Consider the following 23,277-nt stretch of genomic DNA (forward strand, 5'->3'; position numbering starts at 1 on the left):
AAATATGTGTTATACCTACGAGAATATAAAACAGGTATAAATGGTTTAAAGACTAAGAACAAAGGACCACGTATCTACCACCAACTTCAGGAAAAGCTTAAGAAACATGGTCAGTACCTTTGAAATCTCCTTTGTAGTTTGCCCTAATTCCATCTCCACCCTCCCTGCTCCCCACCTCAAGATAAACACATAATTCAGGAGAATGGTTATTACGTCTTTTTAAAAAACTCCTTAGGAATGCATCCTTAAAAACTATAATATTGGGGCACCTGGGTGGCTCAGTGGGTTAAAGCCTCTGCCTCCAGCTCAGGTCATGATCCCAGGGTCCTGGGATCGGGCCCCGCATCGGGCTCTCTGCTCAGCAGGGAGCCTGCTTCCTCCTCTCTCTCTGCCTGCTTGTGATCTCTGTCAAATAAATAAATAAAATCTTAAAAAAAAAACCACTATAATGTTAAGTACGTATGTTTTGATATTTATTTATTTTAAAGACTTTATTTAATAGAAAGTCTTAAGCAGACTCCACACTGACTGCAGAACCTGACTTGGGGTTCAATCTCGTAACCCTGAGATCATGACCTGAGTTGAAACAAAGAGTCAGATGCTAATTAACCCACTGAGCCACCGAGGCATCCTGTTTTGATTTTTATTTAAAAGGAATCCTACTGTATGCATTTTCCTAGGACTGCTCATTCACTCAGTAGTCCATGTGTGAGAATCATCCTATAATGTGGTAATTCTATCCCCAGGGAAACTCTTACATTAGGAGATAGGCCCCAGAGTGACCATACAGCACATTTGTGATAGCCCCAAACTGGAAAGAACCCAAGTGTCCATCAACAATAGATATATAGCTCTATCATAGATATGTAAATAAATATGAGCAGATACTACATCAGAGAAGTAGAACTTGAGAGGTAATCATGCGATGGAATGCTACAGAGCAGTGAAAATGAGCACATCTGCATGGAAGAAACTCAAACACAGAATGCTGGAAAAAGCACGTGTAAATGAAAGTCTGTAACACACAGAACTAAAAATGTTACTTAGGGGGGAAAAGGACATCGCTTTTCTAGTATCTTCAGCTGGAACCCCAATTAAACATTCTACATCTAACTTCTATACTCCAGCTCATAAAATCCGGTCCACAGTCTATGGTAATTCCTTCAGTTCTATCATCCAGTTCACTAATTCTTTCTTCAGCTTTGTTTTAACCTGCTGTTGGATCTGTATACTAAGTTGTGACTTTCAATGATGTCGTTTTCATTTCTAGAAGTTCGGTGGTTGTTTTTCGAATATATCTGGTTACTTTTGAAAATATCTTACTCCTCTGCCACCCTTAATACTTTTTAAAAAGTTCTTTAACATATCAGATGCATTTATGGTGAACTTACATGCCTAGGGACTTTATTTTTTAAAGTTCCTTGGGATTTAGAGCCAAAGTATACGTACGCCTTCAGAGACCATTTGGATCTGTGTCTACCAGGTACCTGGGCCCCTAACTACCTGACTACTTTAATTTTCTGTTTGGTCTTTTTCAGGCCATACAGGTAGTAGAATTGGACCCTGAAGCCACCGATAGATGGTTGTAGTTAGAAATTCCCTAGGTGGCCATGTTGCCTCCATAACCAAGACTGAGACAGGATCTCTCCAGCAGAGTAGGCTTTTCCCCCGTTCACTCAGGATGTGACCTTTCGGAGTTCTGTTTTGGGAAGGAAGTCTCTGCATTCCAAACTTTGACCCTACTTGGGTCTAGGTTTTGTTTCTTACTCTCCTCTGTATGCGTGGTCCATTAAAATCCAAGCTCTAGGCCAAGAGATGGAAAAAACACTAGCTCCTGCATCCTTTTGGTTTCTGATTCTAAGAATTTCCTTAGTTTTCAGCCAATTTAGATTCAATTAACATTTTTTTCTCCCCAAATTTTATTAAGCATTTTCCACGTCCTGTCCTGGGATGAGCTTCTAAACATCTGGTCAGTCCTATTGCCAGAAAGGAAACCCACCCAAGATCTCCCTCTCACACTTTGCTTTGTAAAATTAACTTATATCCTCATCTCATGGTGTCTTACACACTTTGCGTGTGTGTACGGAGATTCAGTTCTGCACGGCCCTGGAGAAAATGCTCTATATCTCCAGCAAAAGGAGTAACACTCCCTAGGCCACCATCAGCAATTTAGTAACACTAAAATACCACCAGGATCACGTCATTCCAGTGAAAGAAAGGTTAGCAATTCACCGTTATTCGTAGTCTTCCTTCATCCAGAGTCATGATTCCCTACCTCGTTGCCCACTTCTCCCCAGTGTGAACCTTCTTCTCCATCTGATCTTTTTATCTGCTTTGCCAGATATCATGCTGGGGAGCAAGGGGACAACAGGAAAAAGGCATGGGCTCTGTCTTTAAGGACTCATGGGGGAAAGAGACAGGTAGGCAGGTACACTGTAGCGCTAGCCACCAACACCGCAAGGTATAGGTGGCGGGTGGGAGGGACCCAGGAAGATGAATAAGGGCCAGACTGTGACAGTCCTTGGGTATCACGTTACATCATTTGACTTTTGTTATCAAATGAGGAATCATAATCAGAACTCTGTTTTTGGAAGAGATCAGAGAAAGAAGAGGCCAGAGGCAGAAAAACTAATCAGAAGGCTATTATAAGAGTTCAGAGATGATGAAAATCTGAACTCTGGCCCTCATCTCTTCATTCCCTGGACTTAATATTATGACCCATTTTTGGAATTAAGTAAATGCCTTGTACTGAACTCTTAAAATACAGCTGATCACTGCTCTCATCCCACTGCACAGAAATGGGTGATTTTCTTATTTTCCTTTCCCATAGAGACTATGTCTTATTTGTCCCTGTACAACTACATCCAACACATTTCCCCTGATGTACAACGTACTCACTGCATCTTTATTAAATCAATAAATACAATGTTCTCTCACATTAGGTATTAACCTGTTCAACCAGATACAAATCTTAGAAAACAGAGAAACTATGCTTATCCTTCTTTGATACCGCTTAGCACAGTGACAAACACAGCAGGTTCTCAACACAGGGAACGCATGACATATAACCGGAAAGTCGTTCAGGGGTCAGATTTTTCAGGGCCAGCTCTCCCTTTCTCGAGTCAAGTGGAAAGTGCGGGAAGAACCGACTTAGGACCTCACAGGGTCCCAGGCAGATCACCAGCACTCACTAGCTGTCCCCGGTAGTAACTCGGCTCCTACCTCGGCAATGGCGGCGATCTTGGTAAGGCAGCTCCTCATGGCGGTGCCGTCGTTCTCCTGCGTTCCTTCCTCCTCCAGGAAAGCCAAGTAGAGGAGGGTTTCTTTGCCAAACTGTTTGCAGGCCTCGGTCAGCACTGGAAAGGCAACGACCAGGATTTCTGAAGGCCTCTGGCCTCCCCTGCTGCCCGGCCCGGCCCCCCGGCCCCAGTACTTACGGTCGGCGGGTTCTGGCGGGGCTCGAAGGCAGGTGGTGCTCACGTAAGCCATGGTGTCCCCGGTCAGGTGGGCAAGGAGGGTGACCGAGTGGAGGAGCCCACTGATAGCTGCCAGGAGTTTAAAGGGGGTTGCTCAGGGCTGTGTTACCTCCCTACCTCCTTCCCTGCTCATCCAGGTATATAGAGACCCCTTTCTTGGTGCAGAGGAACCCGTTGCTACTTCTACACGCCAGCGTTTCTGAACGTGACCTAGCTGTCACCAAGCGACAGACCCTGTTGCCACCTTTCTTACCTTCTGGGCAGGCCAGATAGCACCTCCAGCTTTCTTCCAGTTGCTCGACGCAGCTGGAAACGGACTTGACCTTGGAGAGAAGGTGATCTGCGAAGGGTGGGGGGGACAGGGCCAAGTCAGAGCCGGAGTTGTCAGACTCGCTTTCTCCCTGGGAGGGGAAGGCACGTGATGGAGGAGCCCCCCTCGTGAGTGGCCTGGGCCCTGCAGGAGTTGCCCTAAGATGGGGGGCAGAGGGAAGAGGGTTGACTGTGCTCGTACAGGACCTCAAAAGCTGCCCATGTGGTCCCTTTGCCGAGAGCCAGGGCAACCACATCCGCAGCCCAGAGTCAGCCTCTCCCTTCTCAGGACCACCTGCCCAAATCCAATCCCGGCCTTCCCGCTACATTTTTCAAGGATCTCAGACTCTCGTCAGTGTTGAGCCCAGACCCTCAACTCCGTCAGGCTCATCTGGGCTCATGCTGGACACACAACACAGCCGTTCCCACACTGTGGCTCTGGGCACGGGTCCCCAAAGACTGTCACATAGGAGTTAAAGTATGAGGGCTCATGTCACACTGCACCCATGTGTATCCATACCGGTGGCTATGACCTCAGGCTGTCCACACCTGCTTCCTCATGTGGAAACAGAGTCACGGGGCCCCCTCACGGCACCGTAGTGAGGAGTCGCTGGGCTGAGGCGTGTGGAGCACTTACCACGGCAGTTGGCACATGGCGAGCACTTGGTAGCGTCAGCTGTGTGTGTGACCCCCCCCAGCCCCCTGCTTCTTCCGTTCCACTGGCTCATGTCTAAGCCCAGCTCACAAAGTCTCTCCTCAGAATCTGCCCACGGCTGCCCCATTTCCTGGCACTCCCTCAGAAAACTGGGTACTCAGTGAGCTCCTTCCTCTGAGACCGCTGTGTTCCCCTACAGATGGGTTCCCTGCTGAATCAGAGCAGGCCTTGCCGTGGACATCCCCAAATGGAGACATTTCTTTTTTTTTTCCCCCAAAGATTATCTGAGGGAGAGAGTGTGCACGTGTGCAGGCGGGGAGGGGCAGAGGAAGTGGGGAGACAGAAAAATCACAAGCAAACTCCCTGCTGAGCATAGAGCCTGACCGGGGCTTCGATCCCAAGGCCCTGAGACCGTGACCTGCGCCAAAATCAAGAGTCGGACACTCAATCCACTGAACCACCCAGGCGCCCCGCAGACGTTTCTATTTGATAAGGAAAGTCAGCTCTCAGTGTTTCCTTCCCCCTGCTTGTCCTCAATGGGCCCTTTCAGAGCTGCATCCGTGACTCCACCGGTGTCTTGGGCCTGGCTGTCCTGCCACATCTGAGGCCCCTTCTCTCATCCAAGGGCTTCTCTGGCTCTGCCCGATGCCCCACCCGCACGCCCTTAGGACTCCAGAACAGGCAGAGTGGGCCTGCGCATGCCCAGGACGGCATGGGAATTCTGCATTCCTGCCCTGCCACGTTCACGATGCTCCCCGTGTGAGCCCGAGGCTCCCGAGCAACCACCTCGTTGTTCAGGCCACGTTCTTCTGTTCAGAGAGCGGCAGGGCCGTCGGCTCCCCCTCCCCCTGTGCTTACACTCGCTAACAGGGCTCTGCTCCCAGTGAGAGTTTCATCAGCGTGACCCGCTGCATAGAGTTGTGGTATCACCCCTGGGGGCTTTAGAAAGTTCTACCGCCTAGGCTGAGCTTCTGGCTGAACAGATCTTAGCGTAGAGCCTGGGCATCGCCGTGCAGCAGGCGGAGGACCCCCGAGCTCAGTGTCATGTGAGACTGGACGTCAGCATTGACCGCTGAGTTGGCACGTGGGGGCGGGCAAGGGGCAGGTACCTGCAGAGCCGGCACAGCTGATCAGAGGTGGCTCCTCCAGCTGCCGCAGGGCCTCCTGGACCACCTGCTCCGCGGCCTTCCTTGCCTCCGCCAGCAGCATTCTCCGCTGGTCCTTGGCGAGCTGGCCCGCTGATTCCTGGAAGTGGCCCAGGGAGGTGAGAATCGGACACAGACTCCATCACGAGCCTTCGAGCAGCGTCCACCTCCACACAGCTGGGATTCCTCGCATCCTTAACCCAAGCTTCCGCTAACGAGGTGGGCATTGGTTACTTGCCTTTGCGAGGGACAGTTCCCCCTGGGTGTGGTCCAGCCGCTCCTGTAGGGCTGCTAATTCCTCCTCCCGCCGGGCCACGGCGTGCGCCAAGCTGCTCCGCTCCTTCTCCAGCTCAGCGATCTGGGCGGCCCACTTTGCCTCTGACTGCAATGTCGGCAGGGTTCAAGATCGAGAAATAAATGGTCCACTTTCCAGGAGTCCAGACCCGCCAGCAGGCTACACGGAACCAGAGGCAGTATCTCTAGGTCTCCACCTTCATTTCCCCCAGGCACACGCTGAGCACGACGGGAACAAAATGAGGGAAAGAACGTGATGCTCACCTGGGCAGAAGTTTCCAGACTGCCTTGGACGATGTGGAGTTCCTGTTTGCTGGTGGCAAGTTCTTGCTTCAAGCTCTCTAGTACTTCCATCTGTTCTTGAGTCTGAAAGACAAAAAAAACCAGGAGCACTCTCGTCTGGGTGGTGGTTGCCAGGGAAAAACACATACAAAAATCCCTAAGCTATCAGGGAGCCCGGCTGGCTCAGTCGGCAGAACGTGCAGCTCTCGATCTTGGGGTCACGAGTTCAAGCCCCATGTTGGCTGTAGAGATGGCTTAAAAATAAAATCTTCAAAATAGTCCCCAAGTTATCAATGGGAGATTTGTGTACCCTCTTGTATGCAAGGTTGGATGCATCCAACCAAAAGTGGGTGGGAGGAGGCAAGAATCCAGAGTGTTCCAGAAGACTTTCTTCTGGCTAAGTGGGAAGATCGAAGGGAGAATTTCAGGGACATTTCCTAAATGTCATGCTTCTGCTTATAATACTGAATTCAATAGAACAAGATTTTTTTTTTTTATAGATAGAAAAGTATTTTTTATATTTTAAATTGAAATTTAATTGATACAGAACTGGATCTTTTTTTGATTTTTTGACTTATTTATCTGACAGGCACAGTGAGAGAGGGAACACAAGCACGGGGAGTGGGAGAGGGAGAAACAGGCTTCCCACCAAGCAGGGAGCCTGATGCAGGGCTCCATTCCAGGACCCTGAGATCATGACCTGAGCCGAAGGCAGATGCTTAATGAATGAGCCACCCAGGTGCCCTGAGAGCTGGATCTTTAATTCAGACATCCCAACACCTGGTATGATGCTGAATCTTACCATCTTGAAATCACTCTTTTTATTTCTCTCATAAGTCTATTTTTCAAAGAGCAGGTTGCAACCCATTAGAATTCACAGCTAACATTTAAAAAAAAAAATGAGATAAATGGGCACCTGGGTGGCACCAAGTTTGTTGAGTGTCTGACTCTTGGTTTCAGCTCAAGTTGTGATCTCAGGGTTGTGAGATCGAGCTCGGTGTGGGGTTCTGTACTCAGCGCGAAGTCTGCTTAAGACTCTCCCTCCTTCAGCCCCTCCCCCGAACCTTTGTAAAATTAGATCTTTAAAAAAATAAAAAAAATTAAGGGGCGCCTGGGTGGCTCAGTGGGTTAAGCGTCTGCCTTCGGCTCAGGTCATGATCTCAGGGTCTTGGGGTCGAGCCTCGAATCTGGCTCCCTGCTCAGTGGGGAGCCTACTTCTCCCTCTCCTTCTGCCTCCCTCTCTGCCTACTTGTGATCTCTCTCTCTACCTCTCTCAAATAAATAGTCTTAAAAAAATTTTTTTAAAAATTAAAAAATTAAAAAATGAAATAAACAGAGCAAAAAATAAAAAATCCAAACGCACCCATAGAATAAGGAGGAGAATTGCTTCGTGAAATTTTTACTTCTATTAAATAGACCCTATTTCCTACTCTGAATTACAGAAAAGCACGCAAGCCACGACTCTTAAGTGTAAGGCATTTAGTTTCCTCCCTCCGACATGTCCTACTGCAATGGACCTGCCTGCCAACTCCCACCAACTCATGGGTGTTCTCCCGGCCCCAAGTGCTCGTAAAGGTTCATGTCTCTCTCTGAAATCCAGGTGCTTTTACTTCTCTCAACCGTCCTAGACTCACCCTTGGCAAGCCATTGCTGATGCACCCGCTTGGCAGGAGCCGTGTCATCACGCCAAGCCTTTAACCCCTTGCACACTCCTCCTTGCCCTCTCACCTTCCGCTGTGCCTGGTCGCTGATGCGCTGGAAGGAATCCTCTAGCTCTTTCTTCTCTCGTTCCAAATCCGCCTGGGCTTGCCTGGCCACGGACACCTGTTTGGTCACCTCTGCATTCTGTAGGGGAAGAACAGTGTCTTGTACTTGCCCATCTTGGGCTGCATAGCTCAGGGACAGCCTCTCCCCTTTCCAGAACAAAGGGCAGTGTTCAGACAGCTGGACACAGAAATCACATTTCTACCCAGGGAGAAGCCAGAAGAGAGCTGTCATCTTTAGACGCTCGATGCTCAAGTATTTAAAGAATAGGGGCAACTGGCTGGCTCAGTTGGGTCTTAATTTTGGCTCAGGTCATGATCTCAGCATTGTGAGATTAAGCCCTACATCGAGCTCTGCGCTGGGCATGGAACCTGCTTGGGATTCTCTCCCTCCCTCTGACACTTCCCCTCCATCTGACCCCGCTCGATCTCACCCTAAAAATAAATGAATAAATAAAATAAAAGAATAATAAAGATGGGGGATAATCCAATCGGGGCTGGCATCAAAAGTCAAGAAATGGAAGGCCAGCGAGCCTGAAAAAGCAGTGGTTTTCACGAGAGGATGGTGCCTCGCTTGGAACTGGCAGAGGCACGGAGCTGTGGTGTCCCCAGCGGCACGGGGCAGGGTCCTACCTTCCGCAGCAGGTCAGCGTGGTTCTGTACCAGCTCGCTGTACTTCTCCTTCAGCTTGCTGTACCGCTGTTCATTGGCTTGGGCTCTCCCTATGTGGTCAAGAGCCAAGGTGAGCAGTCCCCTGCTGGGGACCCTGTGCCTGCCTTCCCATAAGCCAGAGTCCCTAGGACACCTTTCTTTCTTTTCACAAATGCAGACACCCTCTTTGCCCTTGAAAATCCTACTGAAATAAACTCCTTTGGACAGTTATCTTTAAAAAAAAAAAAAAAGCCCCCACCACCACCCCCGGATTCAGATCGCAGCACTAATCCATGCCTCCTGAGCTCTGCACACTTGGTGTGTTTTGGCTTTAGGCCAGCTCTCCTTTGGATACCCTTCCCCCAGGCAGGCACCCTACTGTCACCTCCTGGTTCCTGTCCCCACATTCTGAGCCCGTGGGGCTCTCCCCTGTCTGGGCTCCCACCCACCCCTCTGACTGGTGACACCAAGGTCCTTCCAGATGGTTCTTCTGGACAGACGCGGGACTGGGGCTCTGCCGCCCAGCCCCATCCTTCCCCACGAGCCTCACATGACTCTGCGGCTCCCACCTTCAGCCCTAGCCTAAGGGACTCACTTTCTATCTCCGTCAGGCTCCTCTGGGCCTTCTCCGTGTCTTCTCGCTTCTTCTTGAGCTCGTCCAGCTCGGCCCGGAGGAACTCGCTGTCGTCAGCCGCCTGCTGCCGCAGGTGTCGCTGCTCCGCTAGCTCGGCCTCCAGCTCGCTGACCCGGCCCTTCAGCTGCAGCACGGCCCGCTGGCTCTGCGGGACACACGCAGCGGTGAGCCCCAGCACCCTGCCTCTGGGCTGGGCTGGGCTGGGCAGGAGAAGCGGGTCCTCCCGGTTTCTAGGACCGATCAAATAAATACCCACGTGTGCCTAACAAGCCCACGACCGGGCCTCACGAGAGTGGAGGCTTCTGGTCATTCCAGGCCACCCGGCCAACAAAGGGTGACATCAGGGGAGCTCTGGTCTGTTAGAGTGGCATGGGAGCAATCCTGGACAAGCTGGCATGGGGGAGGAGGCGATGTTTGCCTGTCCCTGTGAGCGAAGCCTCCTGCCAGCCACGGGCCTGCAGGGCGGTCCCGTTTACTGCCCCAGACCCTGCAAACAGCCAACAGACCTTCTGATCGCCATGGGAGGGGAACAGGCCTTTCTCACCATTGGCTTCAAAGCCAGCTGGTGATCGTGGTTCTCTCCAAGTACCACAGAGACACAGGGACTGGCTCAGAAGCCGTTGTCAAGGTAGGAATGACGGAAATGCAGCACCACCAAGACTGCAGGAGGATCAGGTCTTTCTGGCTTTTGCATTTCTATTTGCATTTCTATTTCGCACCCCCCACCTTAAAATGGGGTCTGACAAGTGTCTCTGCAATGCAAGTTTCACATGAAAATGTCATGTCATGGAGAAGCCCAGAACCAGATCAGGGCCTGACTCATACCTCCGTCTTCACGTTCTCCAGCTGTGCCTTCAGCTCGCTGACGTCTCTGTACAGCTGACCGATTAAGTGATCCCTGGGAACAGAAGGAGAACAAGTTTGCTTCCACTGCGCTTTCCTTCCATCCCTTTCCTTCTAAATGCGAGCTGGGAGAGCAGGGGAGGAAGTTGAGAGCTGGTGTTAATATGGGGGAAGTTCTTTGAAATTCCATCAGTTATACCCTAAGTCCCTCCGTGTTACCAGATCCGAATCTAACACCCACGGGTTAGCTCAGCCTCACCTAATCTCCCTCTGGGATTCCAGGGGATATTTGAGGGTCGTGACACTTCTCTACAGGGCCCAAGTGTCGCTAAGCATCCCACCCTGATTGAGGGTGGCCAGAGGGACCCCCGGCTTCACAAAGTTTCTGCACTGCCTGCCTGCGCCCAGCCCAGACTCACTTCTCGTCCTTGTTCACGCCGTTCTGACTGTTGAAATTGAAGGGGTCGCTGCTGAACGAGCTGCCAAAGATGTCATCAAACTTGTTGTCGAATAAATTCTGCAGTGACCAGAAAGGAGTGAGGACAAAGTTAGAGATCTAGAGACTTCTGTGTGGGGGTCAGAGGAGATAGATGTAGAAAAAGGGGGCCATTTCTTAACTGGGTTCATGTCCATCTGGGGTCCCTCCTAGAGACCACAGGACAGGGCCTGAGTCTAGGCTAGCGCTTGGGTTAGAAAAATGGTCCAGGGGTGCCTGGGTGGCTCAGTGGGTTAAAGCCTCTGCCTTCGGCTCAGGTCATGATCCCAGGGTGCTGGGATTGAGCCCCACATTGGGCTCTCTGCTCAGCGGGGAGCCTGCTTCCTCCTCTCTCTGACTGCCTCTCTGCCTACTTGTGATCTCTGTCTGTCAAATAAATAAATAAAATATTAAAAAAAAAAAAAAAAGAAGAAGAAGACCGGTCCAGCTCGGTGATGGCCGAAGGGTCTTTGTCAGAGCCTCTCCCATCCTCTCCGCTGCACGTACGGGGCAGCTCGAGGGGTTTCACGCGGGGTTCGCCCCCTTCTATGACCCTAACCCTAACCCTCAGGTTCCAGTCAGGTGCTCCTCACCTGCTGGGAGGTGTCCATGTCCACGAGGTCATCCTTCTCCAGGACGGGCTCGCTGTCTGGGGAGGAGGCCTCAGCCGGGATGACCACCACAGGGCTGATGTGTTCCGACAGCGCAGAGGCCCGCAGAAAGTTGGGTGGGTTCTGAAGACGGAGGACACACCCTCAAACCGTGTCACCCACCAGGCCCGCCCGTCCCTGAGATCTGAGAGCACCCAGGACCCAGCAGCTCCCACCGCAGGGCCGCGTGCGCTTACCTCCGGCAGCTGAGGGGTCTGAATGAGCCGTTTGAAGTACTGGAGGTTGCTGGAGCGGTAGAACAGATCTTTCAACCTGGGGATGGAGAAGGGCCTGAGGGGTGCTGGGGGCCGGGGTCGGGGACAGTGCAGCGCCCCCCGCCCTTCCCCAGCTATCCTGCTGACTGCCCAGCCCAAAGGCGGGGGCTGTCAAGGAGATGACCTCCATGGCGCTGGGATTCAATTGTGATGCTGCAGGGGGAGGTTATCTGTAGCCCGTGCTTGCTTATGTGGTGATGAGAAAGAGCTAGTCAAAGGGCAAAACCCTCTGGAAGAGAGGGTCACCCTAGAACAAATTTCGGCATCTCTGTAGAATCGATGCTTTTGCCTGGCAGGTGTCTTCCCGGGAACGTTGGGCTTAGAAAATACATTCACTGTCCTAACCACAGGAATGGGGAAGGGAACTTCATTCCTGAGGGAGATCCCTTTGTTTTGGATCTCTGTGTTATCTCCCCAGTTAGACTAGAAGCTTCTAGAGTGCAGGGACTAAGCCCCGCTGAGCTGGGTTTGCCACAGCACCACGCACAGAAGCATTAACTCAAATTAACTCATCAGGACCTCGCTGGAGAAAACCAATCCATTTCTTCTGTGTCCCAATCCTGGAGGCTATGGGAACAAAGAAAGCAAATTCCCCTCTCCTCCTCGGGTCCCCATTTTGAATCAAAACATGGAAGGCTGAGGAAGCAGAGAGCACAGGACAGATTTCCTGAGAGGAAAGAGGATTGTGGGTCTCTGTGCCCTCTCCCTGCAACACACAGTCTCCTCCAGCTCAGCCCAATACACTGAACCCCTAGGGTCTCATGCCAGCCCTTCCAACCCCAAGTTGGGACTGTCTCTCTGAGGTCATTGGTGCTTTCCCCAAATTTGGGGACACCGAGGCCTCAGGGAGCCGCCAGGTCCGTGCCAACAAGAAAGTGAGGGAGCCGCTCATGGGAGAGGTTTTTATAAGCTAGAAAAAATGAAAGGAAATAAAATCACCTGACCACACACCCCCCCTGTTTCTGGGCTGGAGCCAACGGTAATAGGCTGCGTTGCTTTCATAAGCTACTGGAATTTACCATTCCAGGAAATCAGCCCCAGGGCCTGTCTCCTAGGATTTAATAAGTCATTTATTATAGAATAAACATATAAGGCTTTTCAAATGGAATAAGGAAACCGGGAGGTTAGCACAACCCTGAACTTGGCCTCTGACTACTGCCTGGGAACCAGCAAGAGAAGTCTGGACTTGAGGGTTTGGCAGTTTGGCTTTTTCTCTGTTGTTAGGGCTGAAGAAAGTAAGAGTAAAACAAGAGGGTCAAAGAGAGAGTGCTGAGCCCCAGTGCCCTTCTCGGCACCTGGGTTCTCTGCCTCACACCAGGCTGGGAGAAGAGCTGGCCGAGGAGACAGAACACAGTCGCTAAGGCAGGCCCTGATGGAGAAATGAGCTGAGAACGTTCTAGGAACTGGAAAAGGACCCCGTGCGGCAGAAACACCCTAAGCTCTAAAGACGAGGTCAGAGACAGCAAGCAGGGCCTTGTAAACCATGGAGAAGAGCTTGGATTTGATTATCAGTGTGATCAGAAGCCACCGCCTGACCAAGGGAAAGACGTCTTTACAAGGTTGTTCTAACGGCTGGGGTGGGGGACGGGATTTCAGGGGGCAGGAGTGGAAGCCCAGGGCATTTGCCATACTGGAGGGTCTGGGCACAAAACGACAGTAGCCCAAGAGATGCCAGCTACGATCGGAACCAAGATAAACGTGCAGAATATGTGCCAGTGGACTGGACGTGAGGGGGGAAGACAGTGAGTTCCAGATCTCTGGCCTCAACGCATGTGGTAGCATTTACTGAGATAGAAAAGGCCAGGGAGAAAAAGTTTTGTGTTTTTTTAATGTACTGATTTTTAGAGAGAGACAGCGAGCTCATGAGCGAGAGGGGGAGAGGGAGAGAGACTCTCAAGCAGACTCCCTGCTGAGCGCTGAGCCCACCGAGGGGCTCCATCCCACAGCCCCATCATCACAACCGAAACCAAGAGCTGGACAGTCAATCAACTGCACCACCCGGGTGCCCCGGGAGAAAAAGTCTGGGGGAGGAAAACCCAGTGCTCGGTTTGAGATGTAAGACAGATCATCGGATGCGTGAGACTGGAATTCAGAGGCAAGGCTCAGCCAGCCAGACATATAGATCTGGGTGTTTACAGTCTTTGATTCTCTCACTCAAGCCACTTACTTGGTGAATTGCTCCATGAAGCGGTCCCGGTGGCCTTGCAGGGTGTCAGCTGGGAGACCTGGAAGAAATTGGGAAAGGGTGAGAAGGGAATTGGGAAGGGTGAGAACGCAAGCCTCGCGGAGTTCCGGAGGGAGAAAACCATCTATGCGGGGGCTTGCGGCCAGCCCCACAGGGGGTGCGGGCATTCCTGGCCTCGAGCTGCCCCAGGGACAGGGACTGGTGACCAAAGGGGCCCAGAAGGGGCAGTGGTGAGTCTAAGGGCGCTTATCCTCCACATCTGTCCATTTATCCCCGGAGCATGAGCCATTCTGGATGCAGCGGACTGGAAGCTGTGCCCCACGGTAGACGCCAAACAGCAGGATGGACCCCCAGCAGGTGGCAGAGGGGTGGCTCTTCCAGATGTACGTGCACTGGGTCGGTCCAGTTAGTTACATCTCCCAGATGTACGTGCACTGCTCGGTCCAGACGTTAGTCTGTGAGGGACCCACAGAGCCTGCCTGAGAGGATGCCTGTCAGAAGGCAAAGATTGTAGGACAACACTCTGGATCCCCATCCGGTGCTCACTTGGTCACGGCCAATGGCAAGAGAACTCTTAGACCAGCCTCCTCCCCTACAGGGTGGGTTCTCTGAGGTCCCTTCTTCCTAGAATGCGTGACGCTGCGTACCTCAACGACAGATCACAACTCGGTGATCCCTTTATTTCTTGTTTTATTCCTTAAACGTGCATTTTAGGAATTTTTGAATAGATGATACATTTATTTGGTACAAAGAAGTACGTGTATAACATAATTCAAAATGCCCAGTATACAGAAGGTGACGATGGCACTTTATCTCAGTGGCCTCTCTCCCTAGAGCCCTTACCCCCAGTCCAGTCATGAAAAAAACCTCGGGCAGACTTAAATCAGGGGACATTTTACAAGAGCGTGACCAATTCTCGAACTGTCAAAGTTGTGAAAAACAGGGCAAGTCCGAGAAACTGTGACAGCCAAGAGGAGGCCAGAGAGACACGAGTCAGTGTGATGTGGTGTTCTGGATGGCACGTTAGGTAAACACCATGGAGATCTGAATGAAGTATGGACTTCAGTTGAAAATAACTTATCAGTATTGGTCCATTTGTTGTGACAAACGCATCATAATGCATCATATTAGTGTAAGGTATTAATAATAAAGGAAACTAGGTTCAGGGCATGGGGGCACTTTCTCAGCGATCTTCACAACTTTTCTGTAGATCTAAAACTATTCTAAAATGAAACCTTTATTTTTAGGTAAGTATATATTGGGGAGGACAACTGCCTTTCTTCCCTTGGGATTCAGTCCACTCTCTAGGACAATCTCCTAGATTGTCCCTCTAGGTACAATCACTTGCTCCAAAGCCTTCCTATTGCTTAAACATCCGATTCCAACCTCCCTTCCCCGAGATGATCCTGGATGATGCTGCTTCCCGTCCCCCGCTGAGATAATCAGACCCACTTCTCTGAGACCACGGTTCTAGAGTATCCCTTGTCCCTGTCTGCCAACATTCATCCCTGTGCCTTTGCCAGGGCCATAATGCCTTGCTAATATCCACTCAGGTCTTGAATTTTCTCGGTTCTCCATTATCCATACATTCCTGCACGTGTATATCCCTCATGGGGAAAGCCTCTGAGTGTGACCCAGAAACCACCCACATCAGCTTCACCTGGGAGATGGTTCCACCACGCAGACCCCCCAACCTACTGGACCCACCCGCAGCAGACCCCGCAGGAGGAGGACCCACACGCACTGTCCTGAACAAGAAGCACGCGAAAGTATAAGAGTTCTACAGTAGCTTCCCAGAGAGAATCTATGAACACATCCCAGGGTTCTGTGGTTGGGGAGGGGCCAGCCCCCCAGGTACGAGAGCAGCTATTTTACATTTTCTATTTCCCCACAAAGTCCACACGTACAGAGAAGCTGTACGGCTGAACACTTTGGACACCGCTGCCCGGGTGCCCGTGGGTCCAGGTCGGGTCTGGTATTATCATTCATGTGGGTCCTGGGATACGTGACATGTGCAGATGGGGACATGGTGAAGCCAGAGGTGGAGGGAGTGGGGGACGGTCCCAATACATGGCTATGGAGAACGAGGGGCTTCCATGGGCACACCAAAGCTTGTGCCCTGCTCTTCACTCTCAAGGGGGCTGGGAGCTCTAGGGCCTTTGGGAGCAGCGGCAGAAAGGACACAGAAGGGACAGCCTCCGCTGTAATCCTCCTTCCGGAGGAGATGTGGCCCATTGTACTCACACGAGTGGAGTTTGAAGAGGAGCTTGACAGTGTAATCGTACAGATGGCTGCAGTCCAGGATGACCTGGATCAGCGGGGCGAGGCGGCACTGCCCGGCTGTCGTCACGGACACCGAGCGCGACATGTCCAGGGAATTGAACACTAGGGAAGAAAAGGCGACACGGGCAGTAGGGGATAGGAAACTGCAGGTGACTTTCTCGGAGTGGCAGAAGGCAGGGATCTAGGTCATGGGACGCAGCTACCCCTTACAACACCCCTGTCGGACAGGTCAGCAGGGGAGGAAACAGGGCGAGTCCCCTGAAGGCAATCACACGGGAAAACGGCAAACACTGATCAGAACATGAAGGAGGGAGTAATTCAGCCCTGGTTTCCTAGGGGCTTGTCACAGGGTCTTGGGACACCAGAAGGGGACAGGTGCAACAGTCCCAGGGGGATTGCCGAGGACGAACCGTCAGGATCAAAGGCTGCCGCTGGTCCCTGGGGGGCAGGTCAGCAGAAGCACCGCCCTCCACCCGCTCGAGCTCCAGAGGGGCACGTTGCTCCCTCCCTGTCTTACTCCGCAGACTCCGCAGACCCCCTTCCACATTACCCTCTGCCCCCGACCCCTTTTTTTTTTTCTTTCCTTTTCTTTGAATTTATTTATTTTAGGGAGAAAGGACAAGCAGGAGGGGCAGAAGGAGACTCTCAAGCAGACTCCCCGCAAAGCACAGAGCCTGACGCGGGGCTCGATCCCAGGACCCTGAGATCACAAGTTGAGTCGAAACCAAGAGTTGGATGCTCAACTGACTGTGTGCCCCCCGGGCACCCCGTACCCCTTGTTCTAAAATCAAGCAGCCAGATGCTTGGCCGTGGACCCTCAGTGTGCACACCACTGGCCAGAGCTGAACTCGTTCCCGTAGTGGCCACCCACCACCTGCGGAGACCACGGCAGGCAGTAGCGAGAAAAATCAGCGAGCGGGACAGCCCCGGATCAAAGCCCAGAGTGGCTGTGCTCAGCCTTCCCTGACTGCATTAATCCCTGTTAACTGGCTTACTCTGGCAGCTGAAAAAAAAGAAAAAAAAAATCCCAAACAGTTCTAATTAAAAAGCAGCTTTTCTTTTTGACACAAATTAAAAGCAGCTGTCACCGCAAGGCGGCCATCCTCAAGTCCACTGGCTTCTCTGGGCTCTGCTCTGGCAAGGAATCACAGACGGCTCCATCCTCTGGCCTGCCTGTCGCTTTCCAGGAATGCCCCTTGGCATCCGGTAACATCTAGAGCAGTGTGACTGTGGACAAGTTGCTCAACCTCTCTGTGCCTCCAGACGCTTTTCTGTAAAACGCAGGGGGTTCTAAGAGTGCGTTCCTCAAAAAAGGTCTGGTACGTAACCAAGGGCAGTGTGGTGGGACACGCAGAGCACCGTGGGGGTTCTCGGTGTTGGCTTTGAGACTGATTAGAATCACCTGGGGGAAACTTAAAATCCAATGTCCTCCTGCAACTCCCCTTCCTCCCATTCTGTTTTAATTGGTCTTGGGTAGGGCTGGGGCAGGGGTAGGTATCAAACCCCCCCAGGTGATTCTAACATGCAGCCAGGGCTGAACGCTGTTATTTCCTAGCTGAGCGCTAAGCGGAATCAGCCGGGAACACCGAGCGACAGACATAAGTGTCTCCCGGAGCTGCCCACTGTGGTTGTCACATGGGGTTCCCGGGTGCCTGAAACATGGCCAGTGCAGCCGAGGACCTGACTTTTAAAGGTTATTTAATTTTAACTTATTTAAATAGATGCGATGTAATTAATTTAATATAATTAAACTGCTACCAATGGGACGTGGAGACCATACTGGACAGTGTAGACCTGGCTGGGGAGGGGGAGCGCTGCTAAAACACAGCTGGCTGGGCCACACCTCAGAGATTCAGATGCAGGAGGTCTGGGGCGGCACCTGGGCCTTTGCATTTCTAACAAGTTCTCAGGAGATGCTGATGCTCCTGGTCCAGAGACCACTCTTGGAGAACTGTCTCAAGTGCTGGAAATAAGTGTCATTGGCTCATGTTTCCCAAAGCTAAAAACCAAGGGTACCTGAGGGGAATGGGTGGGAACCTCGCAGGGTCACAGACTAGGACTCAGAATCTGGAGAGACTGTTTCCCATACCAGCTGCCTTGGTCTCTGCAGCACACAGTGGGGAACTGGGGACAGGAGAGGGAGTGGGGGAGACCAGTGGTAGAGGGCTCTTGATTCCGAACCAACGCTGGCTCAGGGGCAAGAAAGCCACCAGCACTTAACGATCTTGGGGTTTGTGCCAAGACTTGGGGTAGCTCCACTCTAGCAAAAGTGGCTGGTTCACTCCCGACAGGCCCACGGCATTGGGTTGGATACTGATACTGATTACGAGCACTGGCCCCCTATCCTTTCATCACTGCTGTTTACCCGAAGCACACATTCCTGAATTTCGCTGAGCACTTGCTATGTACCAGACACCGGGCTCAAACGGAAGGAAGTAATTCAAAGATGAGGAGGACATGGTTCCTGATTCCGGGGGGGGGAGCTCAGCATCCAGTGATGGTGACACAGGTGATCCACGCCCATAAGAACAGCCATGTACGGGCGTCTGGGTGGCTCAGGTGGTTAAGCGTCCGACTCTTGGTTTCGGCTCAGGTCACGAGATCACATGAGCTGTAGGGTCGAGCCCCAAGTTGGGCTCCATGCTGAGCGAGGGATCTTCTGGAGATATTCTCTCTCCCTCTGCCCCTCCTGCTTGTGCTCTCGCTCTACAATAATTAAATCAAACTTTAAAAAAATTTTTTAAAAAAATGCATCCATACCATTTCTCCTACCTGGCTGGGAACACCTTAAGGTAGGGACTCTATTTGGTGTTTCATTTTTACTTCTCTATCAACTTTTGTAGAAGAAGGTTGCTAGCAGGCCAAGGACCTTCTTCTTTCCCCTACAAACCACGGTTCCCAGCTGGCTGTGGTGATCGCCTCCCACATCCAGCACTGAACCGATCGGCCGAAGTACGAAGGCGTTTGCTGCCCTGGCCCAGCGCTGGCTGGATACTTGTCGTGGAGCATCTTGAATCTTAGAAAACGGGCTCTACTCTTCCCCGGGAGAGAAGGGGGGGCCATGGTGGCAGGTGTGGGAAGACAGGACGCCAGAGAGAAGGGAACGGGACTGCTTCCTTCCTGATTTACGTCAGGGAAGGGTTGGCAGCTGACAGCCGGGAGGCACCGAAACCCTCAGCGAAGGGAGACTGGAAGGTGGCCCAACTCCCCTTGCTAGTGGGAAGGGGCTTCGTGGGCCTCTCACATGGACTTGGCCAACAGCTCAACTCGACCAGCTGGTCGACCCTAGCTGCCGGCCAAACAGCACACGGCAGCCCCCCATCCTGAGCAGCCATCCAACCCGAGTGCCAGCCCAGCTTGGTTGCAGACTGAGCACTGGCCAGCGCTGGGGTCACCGTCCAAAGGTTATCAAAGAGGTCAGACCCGCCTCTGGGCTCTGGGAGGCCTGCAGGGTGGGCAGCGTGGTTGTTCCGCTCAGAATGCAATCACCGACTCTGGAAGCACCCATGAGCTCCTGCCCCTCCCCGCGCCAGGGACAAGGAGATCGGAGATAGGGTGTGGACATTCCCATTTCCTGGCCTGTGCGGCCCAACCTTGGAGGGAGAAGGGGGCTAGGACGGCTGGTCCAAGCTGGGAATAAAGCTTGGAATTAGGCAATTCCCATGAGAGCCTGGGTCAGTTGGGAGGGAGAGACTCACCAGTTTGGAAGAGATTAAGTTCACACTCCAGGTAGTCAAACATCTCCACTGTTAGCTGGAAACTGGACACGAGAGGAGAGAGAGGTTATGTTCCAAAGCCTGAGGCCAGCCCCTCCTCAGTCCCCTCTGCCCTGCTCTGTGTCACTGACTCTGTGTGGGCGCGTGCACGCACACACACCCACTGCTACACGCCTGAACCTCAGCCCTCACCCACGTGGGTCTTAAGGCCATCTGAAGATCATGTAGGGTGAATTCCACAGTGACGGTGGCAGAGGGGAGGGCAGGTGCCATGCTGGGTGGGGAGGGCAGAGGGTGACACATTCAAGCCTGGGAGGGATTCTGGATGAGGCACCAACAGCCCAGCCACTGCCCTTGCCACCAGGCCCTGTGTGACCCCAGCTAGAGGAGCAACGTGGAGCTTTCTTCCCCGCTGGGTCCACAGCCACTCACAAGTTGTTAACGTCGCTCTCTCCGGCCTCATCCAGCTGCCGGTCGCTCATCTGAAGGTTGCCCGGGAACCTGGGATTCTGGAAAGGGAGACAGAGGAATGAAGTCAGGACAGAGCATCTCAGGCTGACAGTAGGCAAGCCGGCTCGGCCAGCAGCAGGCTTCATGGCTCTGCTCAGGCAGCACGAACACCCTTCTCGGGGGCCGTGTCGGCGCCCACAGAACCCCTGACCAGCTCCAGCAGAGAATAGCCACTATCTGTCATCAGAGGGCAAGACTCCGTCCCACACCTGGGAGCCAGGCAGGGCTCGGCCCTAACAATTCGTGCTCTGGGACATTCTTCTAAAGATGCTCGCTGGCCCTGCTGCGAGACCCAGCGTGACAGCTACTGGCCCTCACCCATGCTTCCCTCTGTCCTCGGGCCACTTCCCAAACCTGCCACTGTGAGCTCAGGGAAGACAAACCCATTTTCATATTGACCTTAGGGAAACATCATGAAACAATCCTGGAGGTAGGAAAACATTACGCCATGTGGCCCCAAAGTCAGGAAAGACTATTATGCATTATCATCGGTATCATTATCTTTTCCCCAGTGCGGCCCATCTAGAATGGATGGAACTCATGACAATGGGAAAGGTGCAGACGTCAAGGGAGGTCTCAGTTCCATGGAGAACACTTTGGGCTCTGAAGACAGAAAACCACCGCCCGCCTCCTGGCTGCCTGCTCCTGTGGGCAGCCTCACCACCCCAGCTCCCGAATGTCAAGAGTTGGTCAGTTCCTTGGTCGCCCCCATCTGGCCATATTTAACCTCCTTGCTCCGTCTGGACACCACACTGCTGGCAAAACCTGGTGACCCTGGGCCTTTGTGCGAGGACCAGCTACCAATGTCCCTGAGAAGGACTCACAGCTGGAGTCCCCTTGAATCATGTTCTCCAGCCTTAGGGTCCCTTCCCCGTCCTTGGTGCTGGAGCGGTGGGCTCCCCTTTCCAGCGAACCGGGTGCCTGGCCCCCACACCACCACCCTGGCATGTGCCTTCCTCCTTACATCACCGGAATCCCTCAGCATCCTGTTTCCCTCTCCCTTCCCCGCTCTGAATGTGCCACCAGCTGTCCTTCCGTTCTCCAGCTTCTCTCTCCTGACTCAGGATCAGCCCTCCTCATGCGCTATTCAATCCGATCTAGGTTCTGGTTCATTCTGTCCCTCATCCAAGGAGTCCTGATTGAGCCCCTGTTCTAGGCTAGATGCTGGGCAGGACCCAGGACACGAGGAGACACACACAACTGTCCTCTGTCCTCCCGGAGCTCAGAGTCCAGAGCGCCCATGACCTCACTCGGCCTCTCTGGGCCCCTGAGCTGCTTCTGATCACCCAGGTCCTTCCCATGGGACCCACATCTCCCTAGCTGCTGCCCCCCAAGCCCTCCTGCCAGTCTTCAGAGAGACCCTACCATTCTTGCCTGTCCCAGGACCATCGTCCTAATCTGGCTCTCACCGTCTTCCACTCTGAGTGGGAGGGTCTCACACACCTGCCTGGTCACCGCCCCCACCACCAGCCTGTTCCTCACACTGATGTGGATCTGCGGCCCATCCCTCAGGAACCCCAAACTGTGCTAGGCCTCAAGCCCTCTGTCTGAGGCTGATCCTCTGCCTGGAACGGCCACTGTGTCCTCCGCTCTCTTTGCAAGGTGGCAGACAAGGATCTGGGGGTCTGGGGTGTGGGTGTATTCCTTGGGAGGGAGGGAGGGCGGGGAACTGTGGGGTCAGAGGGCAGATCTGCAGACTGTACGTCCAGCACTGGCTGCCTCTCCGGTTCGACACGCTGTCTACAATGTGACTTTGACATTCACCTTGGCTGGTGTGGTCCCTGTCCCATCCCTTTGAATCCAGGACCCCCATGATGCCTCAGCCCATACAGGGCAGTGGAAGGGATGTTCTGTGACTTCGAGGCTGGGTCATATGAATGCCACGCACTTCTACCTTGTTCTCCCAGGAGCCTGGCCAGGCTGCAGGGGAGTTCTCACTTGCACTGAGACTTCACAAGGAGGGAGATGCCAGGCCAGCTCCACGCTGTCCCAGCTCTAGCCAGCACCGGCCTGGGTCCGCCTGTGGGACCTGCACGCTCAACTGCCCAGCTCAGCCCTTCTGGAGCTCCCAACCCACGGAGGTGTGAGAGATGACCAAGGGCTGCTGGTGTTACAGCCCTGAGCTGGGGGTGGGCTCAGGTGTCCCGTCTGGGCGCAGGACCCCATTACAAGCTCCTGTACCAGTTCTGGTCCTCATCGGACTGGCCTGGCTTGTCTCCCAAGCAAATATGACTCCTGGAGGCTGGGCCAAAATCCCTTCACCTTTCTCTCTTCAGAACCTGACCCAGTTCTGGGCTGCGGCCAGCACTGGGCTCTACACGAGCAGAGGGAAGGCTGCCCATGGAGCAGCAGGGGCTTTCGTGCCCTACAGGCCTGAGTTCAAATCCCGCCGCATCACCGAGGAGCTGTGCAACAAGGCAAGACCCTGGAGCAGGCTCCTAGTTTCCGGGTCCTAGGCTAGAGGAACACGGCTTTCCTCGGTGCGGTTTCAACAGGACGGGCGCGCACAGCAGGGTGGGGTCTGTGATTCAGAGCCACTCCCCACCCCAGGCACTTAGAGATGAATCTCCTCCCTTCGGCATTTCCAATGCCAGCATCCCCTTCCTCCCCACCCTGGTCCATCCACACCCTCCCTCCACCTTCCACCTCTGCCCTCTCCTTTCATCTTCCCCTTCGATGCCGCAGCCCTGCATCAGCTCTGAAGGCCTCTGGCTTCTGCTACAGGCTCCCGGGGCCTCTTTGCCGGGTGACTCACTGCCGCAGGTACATGGGCCTCCTCCCCATGATGGTCCCGGGCACTTCCGGACGAGCAGACCCTTTCTACATATCCTTACGTGCCACCTGATTCCCAACATTATGGTTTTAGCTGCACTCAGCCACTTAGAAATACCGTCTAAGGCCACTGATGGCCGAAAAGAAGGTTCTGGGTGGGAACTCAGTACCTAAAAGGGGCTGTTTTTATTAACAGTCAAGGCAATGCTTCTGAAACATTTTCCTAAGGCAGCCTGCGGGCTGGGGTCCCTTCTCTGCAAAATGGAGAAGAGGGTGCGGAAGATGTGGGCCAGAATCCCAGCCCCGTGTCCTGCAGCAGCTGTCCTATCATCTTCCTCTCACTGGATAGGATATAAAAG

The 23,277-nt window shown here is 53.0% G+C and overlaps 1 protein-coding gene across 3 annotated transcripts in view; it reads right to left on the reverse strand.

The window, feature by feature from the left end:
• Positions 1–23,277, reverse strand: part of HIP1 (huntingtin interacting protein 1) — a 142,413-nt gene that overhangs the window by 13,055 nt on the left and 106,081 nt on the right. For all 3 annotated transcript variants that reach the window (XM_047713846.1, XM_047713847.1, XM_047713848.1), the window contains 17 exons: positions 20,069–20,145; positions 19,619–19,680; positions 15,882–16,022; positions 13,620–13,677; positions 11,375–11,450; positions 11,121–11,261; positions 10,472–10,569; positions 10,035–10,107; positions 9,171–9,354; positions 8,558–8,646; positions 7,890–8,006; positions 6,144–6,245; positions 5,824–5,967; positions 5,550–5,685; positions 3,730–3,816; positions 3,438–3,545; positions 3,223–3,356 (listed from right to left, as the gene is read on the reverse strand). In XM_047713846.1, the coding sequence (XP_047569802.1) occupies positions 3,223–3,356; positions 3,438–3,545; positions 3,730–3,816; positions 5,550–5,685; positions 5,824–5,967; positions 6,144–6,245; positions 7,890–8,006; positions 8,558–8,646; positions 9,171–9,354; positions 10,035–10,107; positions 10,472–10,569; positions 11,121–11,261; positions 11,375–11,450; positions 13,620–13,677; positions 15,882–16,022; positions 19,619–19,680; positions 20,069–20,145 (1,827 nt within the window). The remainder of the gene's footprint in view (positions 1–3,222; positions 3,357–3,437; positions 3,546–3,729; positions 3,817–5,549; positions 5,686–5,823; positions 5,968–6,143; positions 6,246–7,889; positions 8,007–8,557; positions 8,647–9,170; positions 9,355–10,034; positions 10,108–10,471; positions 10,570–11,120; positions 11,262–11,374; positions 11,451–13,619; positions 13,678–15,881; positions 16,023–19,618; positions 19,681–20,068; positions 20,146–23,277) is intronic.

Source organism: Lutra lutra, chromosome 18, assembly GCF_902655055.1.
Source record: "Lutra lutra chromosome 18, mLutLut1.2, whole genome shotgun sequence".
Taxonomy (NCBI): Eukaryota; Metazoa; Chordata; class Mammalia; order Carnivora; family Mustelidae; genus Lutra; species Lutra lutra.